Raw genomic sequence first — 14853 nt, 5'->3', positions numbered from 1 at the left:
ATACATTTTGCGTTGAATACTCCGCAATATTTGCGAAGGTCGGTACGAAATAAGTCTCTTGGTCAGGCAATCATCATAATCACATTGTGGTTTATGTCATGGCAACGCTAAAAATTGTATATAATATCAGATTGTATAGATTTAACAAATGAAATAGAGTGACTTCGATAGTACAACTTCGAGGAACTTTCTTTACGTTTACGCTACACTTGAAAGTTTTCATTCCAAAAATTCTCATTGTGATGTTTACATAAGACAATTTTATATTTTTAGCCAGGATGATTGTCTGAGGCACCTAATTCATAACCATTACTGGTTTCGGAGAAGAAAAAGAAGAGAACAAAGAAATGCAGTTAGCACAATTCAAACAGTGTAGAAATTAGAAGAAATGATTATGGACTGAAAGTTTTAATTTTGTTAATATTTTACGAGTAAATGTTTCAATGTTATTGAATTGACGAATCATTAATTGCATAAGCATGAATGCAAATAGGTGTCACAGATTTTCACAGTTACTTTTCAGGTGTATCATGTGCCCTTACAATTGTAAGTATCGTGAACTGGTTACACAAAAATTAAGATATGATTCACTACGGAATGTAAGGACTCAAAATAGAATAATAGGACATAATGCAGTGGTGAATATGACTTCATTCCTTGCAGTTGATACTTGTGCTACTTTATCATTACCAATGTCAGCACTGCGGCTCAAACATACTAAAAGATCAAGGAGTCAGAAGGTGGGGTAAATAAGCCGTGTTTGTAAAGTTTGGTGTGTGGTGTTTCATTTGCGTAACGCAGTAAATTTGAATTGTTGCATGCTTCCTAACTTCACCTAAACTTAAAATGGGTTGTCGAAATAATGAAACAGTAAGAAGTTAAGGCATTAATCGAGCATAGGGTTGCCAACTGGCCGGTTTTTCACCGGTGACCGGTACAAACTTCTTACCAGACCCTTTATGACCGGTTTTTCAAATTTGTATCTTAGATTTAAGAAGTAACTTTCATTCTGTAAATCCAAAACTGCCACCTTTCACCATGTATTAACGATTAATATACTTTGTTCATCTGCTTAGATAATTTTAAAGAGATAACAGGGACTCTACCAAGGAAAATTTGAAATTTACTTGTAAGGAATATTATTCATTTATTGAGAGTGAAAAAGGACTTCTTAAAGCAGTTTCCTGTGGTAGAAGTATAAGTTTAAAGAATAAATTTCATTTTCCAAATCCAAAATTGTGACGTAAAGATTATACTTTCGTTCATCTATTTCGATAATTTTAAAGAAATGGCAGATACTGGTAAATACAATAAAATGATCAATGCCGATTTCACTTTCTGATTTATAGCACAATGTATCTATTAATCTTATTAGTGAATGTACTAAGAAAATGCAGAATCCAGGTGCTAATGCACTTTTGTTCACGGTAGTACATTTCCTTCCCATGAATGGGTCCGAACAGAGATACTTTACACTTAGACATATATCATAGGAAATTTTGAGGGTGCTTTTTTTTTTCTTTTTTTTTTCAGAGTTGGCAATCCTAATCGAGCAGACGGTTCTACCAAATTTTTACATTTTGAGGTTAGATTAAAGCTTTGTATTTCTTTTAGCAGAACATGCACTAAATGAGGAGCTCCATTACCACTTGGAAATTGACTTCAGAGGGGCTTAGTATAAATACAGTGTAGACCTATGGCATAGAAACTACAGTACATGAAATACAGGGTACACGGCGGGTTTTTTCGGGTTTGACCCACCTGAAAAAACACCTTAAAACCCACCTGGGTTTTTGAGCTTTTTATTATTATATTATTGGTACAACTAAGGTGATGGCATTGAAAGTGCTTTTATCAGATTTTGGACTTCCTTGGGCGAATTAGATGCTTTCACGTTAAGGTATACAACAACATTCAACGTAAGACCTTTATGCTGAATGAATGAATAAAAAAAGCTTGAGATAATTATAGAACAAATTAATTTATGGATTATGCTTATAGCCTATTTGAAGTAAAATATGCAATTTTATATTTTAGAAAATACTTTTCGTGAATATAGTATGCTTGCCGACTCGGCGACGCCGAGGCACGTTATCCCTCATACATTTGACGGCCATAGGTGCCGATACTACCGGTAAATATGTAAATACATTAGTAAACTATTAGTATTATTTCTTATCTTTGACGGTAGCACAAGCATTTTTCAGTAGAATTTGGTTTACCAACAACAACACTTTCGTTCAGTCATTTGCTACTATGTTCTGTCATTTGTTGCTGTGTTTAAAAAGCATTCTGCGGAGTCAACACCAGCAATAGAGTAAAAATTCTTGTCAGCTCGGTGTTCCGAAGACTATGTAACGCTTACTATTTCAAGTGCTGAATTCAGATTTCCATACTAGTGCAAGTTTCGATGTACAGTAAAGAAAGCTGCATTCATTTTCGGGAAAAACCCGTCGTGATAGAAGTGTTCGGTAAATTCCCGCAATTGAACGCACAAAGCATTGGAAGTGAATACTTCAACAATAAAATTATTTATTTTGCGCTGCAAGATACTTAATTTCATTTAAGACATTCTGAAAGATTTACTTTATAAAATATGAATTGTATTTTCGTTATTTTTTTTAAATTAACTTTCGGGAACGAGGCGCCTAACAACGAGTGCTCAAGAAATTCCTGTAATCGAACGCACATAATATCGGAAGTGATCTTCAACAATAAAACCATTTATTTTACGCTGGAAAATATTTATTTCATATAAGGCATATTGAAACACTTATTTTATAAAACATGAATTATATATTTGTTTTAAATAAATATATTGGGTATTCATATTTCTCGTCATTGATTCGCCTGGGATGACTCGATCTACATTTGTTTTTTTGTCTGCCTGTACCACTTTGGCTTGTGGTCTTTTAATTTTAAATTTTCAGAGTACAAGCACGAGACATTCTAAATTTCCTGTATAGATTTTGGCGGCATTCCAACGTGAAATTTCAAAATGGCGGCCTTTTTTCCAGAATACACGCTACAGGGTGCAATTTTCGGATTTTTGAGTTGAAATTTTGAGGGTAGAAGCACGAGACATTCTAAATTTGCTATGCAGATTTTCTCTGCGATCTATTGTAAAATTTCAAAATGGCGCCATTTTTTTCAAAACAGCAGTAAACTAAAAATTGTTGCAAGTTGTGACAATGACAATCTTGAAATATAAATCACATTCTAACACTTTTACCCAGAAACATTGAAATATTTCGAAAAAACCCAATTAAACCCGAACATACCCATACTGTATGGACCCAGGGGGGTGCTTTTTTTTAAAAAAAAAAAAAAAAACTTCTTTTTCAAACCCTGATAAAATACGTACCAATATGTGCTAGATGGCCACTAAAAGGCATGAATTTGAATACTATCTAACCAAGTCAGTGCAAGAGCACAGTAGGGAGGCCGGAACAGATGCGAGGAGGTGCGTCCGTAGGGAGCAGCAGGTGCGTCAGCAACGGGGGTATACGCATTAAACGAGGACAGTGGAAGAGCACGTTTACACATATATATAATATTTTTACTATTACTCAAAATTCATTTCAGTATGCTGTGCACTGACAGTAATTACTTATATTCACACTTTCATTTCTTCACGGAAAATTTTTCACATTGTATTTTACCTATAAATTTTATAATAGAATAATTAATACTTCTCACCAGAGTATATACACTTATTTGTTAAAAGCTAGAATACAGTGTAAAGGTTTCGACAACTTAATGTTATCTTCATCAGACACTAACTGAAAGAGATATCTCCAGAGCATAGAAATTTATACCAAGAGTGAAAGTACAAAACTTCATTGTTTGCATGGGAAGCCGCCTGAGTCGTACTTCCCCGGGCGTCATTTGCAGGCCACCAGCCCTACCTTAATTACCCTCCCACCTGTGTTTATCTTTTTCAAACATCTGTAACATACCTGTTGTTCATACTTGATCAATTGCCTTAAAAAACGTTTTTTTAATTTTCCCTTGATGTCTGTTAGATATAATTCAAAAGTAACAGACTATACTAAATATAACTGATTATAAATATAACAATAAAAAAATACATATAGACATAAAAATAAAATAACAATATATAAAACTATATATAACTATACAGTATATAATATGAAACTATATATATTATTAAATATATGGATATAAATTATGTAAATCTGTCTAGTCTTGCTCTTTTTCTTTTTCCTCAATTTGTTTTAATAATTTATCCCACAGCTCATGCCACTTGTCCAGTTCATTAGTTTGTCAATTTTTTTCTTTCTTTATCCTTTGAGCTTGCTCCATTTCCTTATTATTGGTCTATTCTCCCTTTCTAGCCCCTGTACACCTTCCCAATCTATATCATGCCCCGTTTCTTTAACATTTTATATATGGCAGGATTTTCTCTCTTAAGCCCCACATCATTCTTGTATTGTTTTATTCTCTCCTTAAGTTTTTACCCTGTTTCCCCTATGTATATCTTATAACAATCCTTACACTTCACTTTATACGCTACACCTTCATCTTTCTCACATATTTCTTTTGTTCTACTTTTCACTTTCTTAACTACTTCCAGAATTCTTCGTCCTCCTTTTCTATACGTCTTTATACCACCTCTTCTTAGTAAGTTCTTTAATACTTCTGTCTTCTCCCCAATGCTTTCTATCCCGTTCCATTTTTTCTCCTCCTCTTGCCTCCTTTCTCCTTCTTCTTCTTTCCTCCTCTATTCTGTTCTCCCTTAACTTCTCTTTGTTGTACCCGTTCTACTCCAGTAGGTTGTGGAACTTCTCTATGTCCTTCCCTTTTTCCTCTTCTTTAGTATTTATTTCTTCTGTTCTCTTGTTCTGCGTTCCACATCATTCCTTTCGTGACATAAACCCCTGCCGCACATTCTTTCCTATACCATCTTGTTGTCAATCGTCCATCTTTTCTCTCTATAGTCATGTCGAGGAAGTTTATAATATTATTCTTCTCCAATTCCATTTCCAGTCGTATTCCTTTCTCTTCATCTTCAGTCTTCTTTACGAATTTTTCTAATTGTCTCCTTGTTCCTCTCCAAGTGATAGAAGAAGGTAGAAACAACCTAATAATGTTTTGTAGATACGTGGATGACTGTTTGAGGGTATGGAGCTGATCGGCTTGCCCTATGTTATTAATCAGTTCGCAATTATTTGGGCTTGCGCCAAAGTAATAACAGTCCAGAACGCATTAAGGAATTATACCTGGGTAGTATTATTAGTGATGACATGAAGTGCGAACGTAAAATAAAAGCAGGGATAGGAATGGCGAAAGAAGCCTGTAGGGGAAAGAACAGTGTATTTTGTGGGATCTTGAATGAAGAGTTGAGAAAAAGAATCATAGAATGCTTCGTTTGGAGTATTATGGTGTATGGGTCAGAAACGTGAATATTACGCAAAAATGATGAAAAATGACTGGAAGGTTTCGAAAATGTGGGTATGGAGAAGAATTGAGAGAATTAGCTGGGTTGAGCGGAAAACGAATGAGAGGGTATTAGAAATGGTGGAGGATAAAAGAACGAGTTTAGGTATTATTGAAAAGAGGAAAATAAACTAGCTGAGACATTGGCTAATAAGAAACTGTGTCGTGAGGGAAAAATTGCGTGGTAGAGGATATGGTAGCAGGAAACAGAGGAAGAGGTGAAGAAGGCTACAATTGATGGACGATATCAAAACAGTAGAATCGTACGTGAAGACGAATAGGTTAGGTGAAGACCGTGGAGCATGGAAGCTTTTAATGCGGCAAATAACCTGCCAATAATGGCAGAATACCTGTGATGATTATGATTATGCCAGATCAGAAAATTTGTCCGTTAAGAGAGGTTTCACTGTGCCGCTATCACGCAGACAAAACCTGCACAAGTCATACATCAGCCTATCAACCGCGTAAAAGATATTTCGGTGCTAAACCGTGAACACAGTGCTAACCAAAACAACTTAACTAAGGATATAACGTTCTCAGTAGGAGAATAGGTAAAAGTACAAATTGGTGAAATAAAGCTACTACGATGTGTTTTCGGGATATTCAACATGTCAGTACTAAATTTTATCTAGAATCAGTAAGAAACACGAGACAAGGAAATATTACTGAAATAATAACTGACAAGAAGAACCTCCATAATTTCCGACTACTGAAAAGTGTTACGATTGCTTTGATCTCAATTCTGCGGTCTTTCTAACTAAAAGAAGTTGCACCAATAAATTTTATGATGCGAACTCCTCTGAGAGTTGTGTCTATTCAGAAAGTTCTTTAGTTTTAAGTGGGACAATATAAGCACCGCGGTGATGCCAAATTGGATTAATTTTCATACCGTGTATCACTGTCTGCATATTTTTGATTTATTATTGTTATTGGTTCATTTATTTTCGATGTTTGGCTATGTCCCAGATTTCTGTTGTCATACATTTTCAGTGATGATCGTGGCGCTCGCCTCGAACTTTCACGAAGTAATCAGAACATTTCTTTCTTTCTTTCTTTCTTTCTTTCTCTCTCTCTCTCTCTCTCTCTCTGTTCATCTCTCAAATTTCTGTGAATCAGGGTATCAAAATAATTGTGCTGAAATGGCAAAAGAATTTGCTTCCTGTTGACGTTACCTGAAACACCTGGTTTCCATTGCAAGAGATAAAATCAAAACAATAGTACACAGCAGTAAACAAACAAAGAAAAAAATAAATCATTCACGTACACGATATACATTGTTTATTTATTTCCAACAGTTAAAAAAAAAAAAAAAAAAAAAAACTAGAATGCAAACAAGGAGAGTATATGCTCAGATTTCAGCGTATATCCGCATTCTTTCGTAAATTTAAGGTAAGTATATTATGGTCTATACCAATATTAAATGTATATTAGTACTGGTATACTTTACACATTACATCGCTGATCAATACACTTATAATATAGATGTAGCCTCTGTAACTGTGAGAATTGGATTTCCATTGTACAAGTTTTGCCTTTTATAGACTTAAATTTGATTGAAACTACTCACTGAGCAAAACAACACCTTTATTGTAAAAGTTATTAATTATTTTATTAATTTTATTTTGTTAATGAGATTAGGTCTAGTTTTTAGAAATGACTGTATATTGTGTCAGCAGGGGGAAGAGGAATAGCTTTTTTTTTGTGTGTGTGTGTGTGTGATGTAAGGGGATTGGCTGTAGGAGCCTGTAGTAACCAGTCAGGATTCAGGTTTTATATTAAATCTGTCACTATCTATGTATTCATAGTGTCTGATGAAGTCAACGTGAGTAGTTGGCAAAACTGTTACACGTTAATAATTTTTTACAGTAAACGTATTGTTTTGCTCAGCGGGTAGTTTAAATGAAAATTGATGTTTCGTGTATTCTTTCTAAAAGATGTGTTGTAGAATTTGATTCAATTAGAAGATATATTCACCTTAGAATTAACATTATTAGTTAACTATACTAAAAATAGAACATAACATTGGTAAATTCGTATAATCTTGCATGGAAATATGGCTCCATTAACATTTCTTCTTCACTGTACTGTTTCAAAGTTCGTCAACAAACATAGATATTTGATTTTTGATGTTCAATATCGGTGCGATATAAATAGTTAATTTACAATTATACTGAACTTCTGCTAATTATTCAATTTTACAGATTCTAGAGTAACATCGTCTTTTTGATTATCCTGATCTAGCTTATGTCATAGTCGCTGAAGTGTAAATTAATTATCTGTTTCACAGTTAACACAGACAATATTGTAGTGGAAATTATTGTATGAGTAACTCGAGTATTATTGTGTAGGAAAGAGCCGAAACATCAGATGAAGAAGAAAGTGATGAAGATGATATTTCGGGAGACCCACTAGTCGACAAAGACTCCAAAGTGATTACAGCGAGGTTAAATTCTTTACGAGCAGATCTGGTCGTGAAAGCAGGCCTTGGAATGGCAAGAAAGTGAGTAGCATAGGAAAAGTTATCTATACTCAACATAATAAAATAATGTGCGTGTGTATCTGTCTGTCGGACTGTCATAAGCTTTTCAGATAGAAATGTGTAACCCAGAATCACCAAATTTTGTATACATATAGATCGTGACCAGACCGATCCTGTACGAAGCTCCTCGGGAGAGGGGTCAGATTTGGAGAGATGAAAATGTATGCGAAAACGTTTCTCGCGGTTTTTGATAAAATTTTGCGTGTACGCAATCTGCATTATTCCCATGGTTGTGTGGGTTTACATAAGAACACAGGATAACTACTGGAGATCTAGTAAGAACTTTTCCCTTTCTTTTAATCGATATTCTGAACTAAAACCCGATGACAACGAATGCTTACAGCTTCTTAATAATAAAGTTGAGAATAGATTCATAAACGCCTTGATAAAACTTGTGTTTATTTATTCATGAACGAGAGAGAGAGAGAACTTACAAGTAACACTTCGCCCCTTTGAATCCAGAATGGCGGAATGTGACATATATCCTGAAAGTACCAGTTTTAGTGAAGATGCATATGGATTCCCAGCGTCAATCAGCAATTGGTTCGGGAGTTACGGGCCTGTAAAGTTAACATAGGAAATACGACGTCTAAGCTTTCTTTGACGTCTCTATCTGCTAACCTTATGTAATATGCAACATAGAGAGAGACGTCAAGCAAATGCATAGACGTTATATTTCCTGTGGGTTCCTATGTTAACTTTACAGGTCCGTAACTCTTGAGCCTATTTGACTGATGCTAGGAATTCATCTGCATCTTGATTACAACTGGCTCTTTCAGGATATGTGTCCCATTCCATCATTCCGGATTCAAATTGGACGAAGTGTTACTTGTTAGTGACAACAAAAGATGTAACAATATTATTAACATTCAACGAAAAAAAAAGTCAAAAGATGAGACGTGTCCTAATCAATAGCTCAACAAAATGATACGAATAAGTAAATTCTAATGCATAATTTTCAAGAGAAAGTGATTCTGCACGATAACCATGCCACTTATTAAGATGAAACTATGACACTAGCAAGAGGGCGACTATATACAGTAAAGGTAATGAAATATAGCCCAAAATCAGGATTTGCTCTTAATCTTTAATTTGCCCTTAATTATAATATTATCCAAAAATTAGACATATCGAGGTGGACAAAATTGAATGCTTAAGTTTAAACTCTCATGCGTAGTTTTTGAGGAAATCAAGAAAACGAAATTTATGATGCTATAATGTATGTTATTCGTTGACAATAGTATTGATAATTTTTATTATGTTGAAACAGATGAATTATTTATTATGTACTGTATACAGGGCTCTATTTACACATGAACCATGACCCGGGGCGGTAGATTTTCTCAGACCATTTTTTTTTCATACTTCAGAACTGCAAATTATATAAATTTGGCGGAAAACATTGATATTGTGGGGCGGCATTTTCTAATGGCCCCGTGTGGTAAAAATGTTAAATATGGCTCTGACTTTATAGGTAGAAGAACGGCCTCTTAAGTACCAGATTGTGTCAATTATTTATCTTATAATGTATTGTATTGTATTTTTGTCTTTTCTCGTACATTTATCACTGTATTACTATATATCCAAAGTGCATACGTCATTTATGTATAAACACGAAAATAAAAGAAACAATAATAATGTAAATTACACACGCACTAGGCCTTACAATTTGCGTGATATCATTTTTAAAAATAGAGTAAGTAATTATTACTTGCAGTATATGTAGAAATTCTTGCACATGTATGTAATGCTTAAAACCGTAATGACACTAATTTACTGTAGATCATGTAAAATTATAATGCAGTCAGCAATTCATGTATTCCTGTACCGACTAAAAACAGTGTTGTAAATTAATATTTGTGGAGTTCTTTTTTAAATTTAGCAACAGTATCCTGAGTCTTTATATCTTTGGGAAGTTTATTGTAAAACATGAGATTCGCGTATTTACACCTTTTTTTTTTTTCTTTCATATAATACAATTCTGTGTTCTACAATAGAAAAGTTTTGTTTCTTTCTTGTATTATGATTATGTTATTTTTCTACTTGGGTAAGGACACCCTCTAGGTGTCTCGTTACAAATATCAGTAAATTTATAATATACAGAGTAATGGAGGTATAGGAATTTTTTGAAATATTGGTTTCCAGTGATCTTTTGGCTTAGCAGTTGTCATCATTCGTAGTAAAAATTACTTTTGCTTTGTGTGTATTTCCCTAAAATGCAATGCCATATGTTAAAATGGACTGGAATAATCCAAAGTAAATTGTTTTAAAAGTAGAATCTTTTAACGCGTTTCTAAGTACTTTAATTGTGAAGTAAATATATGCACATTCCAGGAGACATTTTTATCTGTCCAAATTTCTAATAAGTTAGTTGATTTCACTTAGTCTGTTTCGTTATTCTCAATTAAGATATTCACAGGCTGTGCATGTTTGTTGCGCAGTGATGAAAAAATAGATTGTTTGTGTCTTTTCAGTGTTTAATTTAAGCTTATTTTTCTTGTGAATTCAGTGAGATAATTTAGAAAGGATTTCATTTGCACCAGCTTAAACATCCTCATTTGTTATCTCTTTCATTATAATATTAGCGTCATCTGTATAAAAGGATAGTTCTGATTGGGGAATATTACTTGGTAGGTCGTTACTGTATATAAAAAATTCAGTGGTGACACATATCTTCTAATAGTGACACACTTACACCTAACGGCGATGAATATGTTACTTGTAAATAAATAATATCTTGTTCCGAGAAATTGCTAACAACTTCATTGCCGATAAAACGAATTAATCAGAGTAAGTAATTATTTTTAGAGGCAAAGAACAAAGAGTGTGTGGTGGCTTGATGTTGGAGCTTTCACCTTGTTCGACCTCCGTCCATTGTGAATTTGTAATAGATCGGTGTGCCTGGCATTTTATAAATTCTTCCATTATCTTTGTTCCACCAATTCTTTCATCATTTGCATATATTTATCATACGTTTGTATTAGCTTACAGAACCTTAACACAGAATTTACAGGTGACATTTCATTAAAAAAAAAAGTTTTTGTATCAAAATAATTATATAAGAATGTAGAAGAAAAACTGAAATGTAGAAACACTCCTTTGACTCACTTATTATTCCCTTTCTCTTCAAGTTTGTCGCAATTTCAACGAACCTTCATGTGACTGATCTCTGAAAACCATGATTAAACATTTTATAATGTATCGCAAAGGACATAAGAGCTATTCCGGGTAATAAGGGTGAACTCAACATCTGGTCATTATTATTATTATTATTATTATTATTATTATTATTATTATTATTATTATTATTATTATTATTATTATTATTATTAAAATTGTACAGATGTGCGTATCTGGTTCAAAATTATTGAGGTACGAAATTGCGTCCACTTCACTATATAAGTGGCCAATACATCATAAGTCTAGATAAGAATTTATGAAGATAGTACAAAAAATGTTTGAAATTTATTTTTTCTTAATATTTCTCGGAACTCGTTGATCTGTTATACAATGAAGCAGATTAGACCTACATGCATGATAGTAAGCTTTTCAAATTGTTCATTATGATGTGAGGAATTTAAATACAATGTTTGCAGTTTTAAAATGTATTACCAATTTATTTCCTCAACCAGATCTGAATAAATTTCTTTTATTTTCTTTTCAGCAAAGTAGAAGCCGCTTTTTTCGATAGTCGTATTCGAGTAAATGGTGAGAAAATTCCCAAGAAGAGTAAACAGGTACGCATCTGTATTATTAAGCAGTTTGTGAATGCGAATTTTCTTCTCTAGTTTCGTTCATCTTGTCTAGAACTAATTCTTAACTTCAATCTATGTTTTTTTTTTTCATTTATTTCATGTTCTAGTATTTACTAAGCATGACACTTTACGTATTTTTTCTTTCTTAGCGTTTAAACAGGATGAATATATATATATATATAGGGTGGTAGGTAACTCCATCGATTAACTTTGGGAGGTGATTCCTTATATGAAATGAAAGAAAAAAGTTCTCAAAAACATAGGTCGAAAAACGTCTCATTTCAGAGTTATGAACCGCCGAAAATTCGAAAAATCATGTTTAGAAACGCCCTGCCTTAGAAACTATAGGACCTATAACAAACGGTTTAAGGAATTACACAGGAACTAGTATGCGAACTATCTAAATATCCATGTTTTACTATCCGTTATCGGCGAAACGAACGTGTTATTAGTACTTAAAGGAATATCCCTATACCTCAATTTCCCTTTACAGTTCGTTTCGCCGATAACGGAGGATGGTAAAACATGGATATTTAGATAGAGAATATACTAGTTCCTTTGTAATTCCTTAAACCGCTTAGGATCGGTCCTGTAGTTTCTGAGGCAGTGTGTTTCGAAGCGTGAATTTTTGAATTTTCGGCGTTTCATACCTCTGAAAGGATGTTTTTCGTCCCATGTTTATTAGACCTTTTTTCTTTCATTTCATATAAGGAATCACCTCCCAAAGTTTGTCGGTGGAGTTACCTACCACCCTGTGTATATATATTACTTAAAATTGAAAGAAGAAACGTTATTTAAAAAAAAAAAAAAATATTTATTTGTTTTTATTTGATATATTTGAAAGATTTGAAGTCATAAAATAGTACATGTATTCTCTGATTCGGTACACGGTGAAAGATGTTTTTTCTGACTCAGTAGTTGCAGTTATTTAAGTGCATCATGAACGACTTCTGATATAAGTCCACTAGTTACTAACTCTCGTGAGTGATTAAATTGCTTGAACATATATGGTCTGTCCGAAAAGTATCCTACCAAGGCCACGGAAACACAGTACACTCACCTCGTGTTTCCGGCGTTCTAATCCTCTTCAAACTAGTTCTCTTCTGCTAACACACATCAAGTTCAGTGGTCTTTCTACTGGTTAAAACAGGGCTGGAATCCCCGTCGGGAAGTACTGTTAGGGCAGCATCGCATTGCGCTAGATGATGTCCTCTTGGGTGTGGAAGTGAGTTACTTTCAGGTGTCTTTTGCTCTTTGGTAACTGATAAAAATCGCATAGGAGAGTGGGAATCTTGATCGCGCTGTACCAACAAGGACAATCACATGAGCTGCAGGAACGGGAGCATTACCCTGATGCAGTGCTGTCGTCTTTGTGAGTTTTACAGTCTGGTCATTTTCGGCGAAGAGCGTCATGTAGATAACAAAAAACTCCAAAGAGTAGTCTTTTTTTTTAACTGTATGCCCTTCTTTCACCTACTCATGATGCATAATGCTACGGCAATCGAAGAACATAACCGACTTTTTGGTACGCACCTGACGAGTCTTTGCGAAATTGGATGCTACCACAGAACTGATCATGCCTTCGTTTTCGGTTTGATTTGGTTTGGTTTGCTTTGATTTATTTTAACGTCGCACAGTTATGCCTACTAGGCTAAAGAAGACGTGGACATACTGATTATAGTGGAATCCGAACCACTTTGGCCGTTCAACTGCACCTCCACCGAGAATTGAACCCGGGACCTTCGTGTTCGGGTCGAACCATACACTTAGGTCTTTATCCTTTTAGATTCGCACATAGACCACACAGCGATACCCAACCACTTCTCTACAATAACAAACACAAGCGACAGCAACGCTATCTGTAGGCTAAACATAATATGGACCTTTTTCCACGACGCTCGGTGTGGCCGTGTAGTGTTTTCGAAGAAAAGAAAGTCGGATACTTTTCAGAGATATTTTGTACACGGTTGTAACAAAGGAAATTTCGAAGTGGGCATGCAAAACAAATTACTTACCAAATGAATGGTAACGCTATCATAAAATACAAATAAATAAATAAACTAAGAAAATATTATAAAGTAATAATTTGAAGATTGAGTGGCAGCAGGAAATCGGACTTTAAATCTTTTGTTTGTTGTTGCTTTCAGGTATACATTGGTGATGAAATTGATGTCATCAGGGGAGTGAGTCCAGCAAATGATAAATTTCTCATGGTATCTCGAGTGGAAGTGTTATCGGCAGAGGGGAAGGAGGAATACATACTAACGAAGCTTCGACGATATCGTTCGCTAATGATAGAAAACTATAGGAACTCACCGTGGAAAAAGGCAGAAGAATAGTTTTACTAAATAAAAAGGAAGTAGAAAGACGATTTAATGTGCTTATATTGAAAACGTTCTGTTGTTTACTGGGCGTCTGAAGTGCTTAGTTAACTAATATTTAGTGAGACATATAGTATGGATGCTAAGCTCCAATAGTATGATTGTGTAATATTTATATAATCATGAGATACCGCAAAAATATATTTTGAAAACAAGATGGTAAAATTAAGCTTTTTTAAGGGATAAAAAAATCAATTATCTTACCGTATTTTTCCGCTAGGAAACATAAGCAGCATTAAAAGTTTTGCAAGTGAGTCGAAAATTATACGGATGGAGCAATTGGCTTTTCATTATCTCCAAATCCTCAAATCATGTGTGCTAGTACATTAATGAAAAGTGAGTTTCGTTTTTTATCATTTCACTTTGAGGGTAGAACTTAGGGAAAGGGGATATATATACAAATCAATAACACTTAATAACTCTTGAACAACTTGACCGATCTCGATCAAACTTTCAGCATAGATGAGATTCGGGCCTAGGATGTTTATCATAATTTCACTTTGAGGGTGCAGCAGCGTAGGGGAGAGAAAAGAAGGAACCACCGTACCGAGATTGATCAAACTTTCAACATAGATGAGGTTCGAACCTGGGATGTTTTTATCATATCACTTTGACAGTGCAACGTAGGGGAGGGGAGGGACATATATATATATATATATATATATATATATATATATATATATATATATATATGTATGTATATCATCGAAAATGACCG

General features: G+C 34.3%; 1 protein-coding gene across 2 annotated transcripts; it reads left to right on the top strand.

Annotated features, from left to right (window-relative positions):
• The first annotated feature begins 314 nt into the window (after window positions 1-314).
• Window positions 315-14400, top strand: LOC145663030 (mitochondrial transcription rescue factor 1). 2 transcript variants are annotated; one of them, XM_081729166.1, is made up of 4 exons: window positions 315-546; window positions 7809-7960; window positions 11664-11736; window positions 13902-14400. In XM_081729166.1, the coding sequence occupies exons 1-4, from the start codon at window positions 484-486 to the stop codon at window positions 14091-14093; spliced, it is 480 nt and encodes a 159-aa protein (XP_081585292.1). In that variant the 5' UTR covers window positions 315-483; the 3' UTR covers window positions 14094-14400. The 2 variants fall into 2 exon arrangements, with proteins under 2 accessions (XP_081585292.1, XP_081585291.1); XM_081729165.1 differs by having other exon boundaries at window positions 316-740.
• Window positions 14401-14853: the final 453 nt, after the last annotated feature.

Source organism: Thermobia domestica, chromosome 10 (genome assembly GCF_964235325.1).
Source record: "Thermobia domestica chromosome 10, izTheDome1.hap1.1, whole genome shotgun sequence".
In the NCBI taxonomy this organism is placed as follows: Eukaryota; Metazoa; Arthropoda; class Insecta; order Zygentoma; family Lepismatidae; genus Thermobia; species Thermobia domestica.
This window is presented reverse-complemented; position numbering and strand designations above follow the sequence as displayed.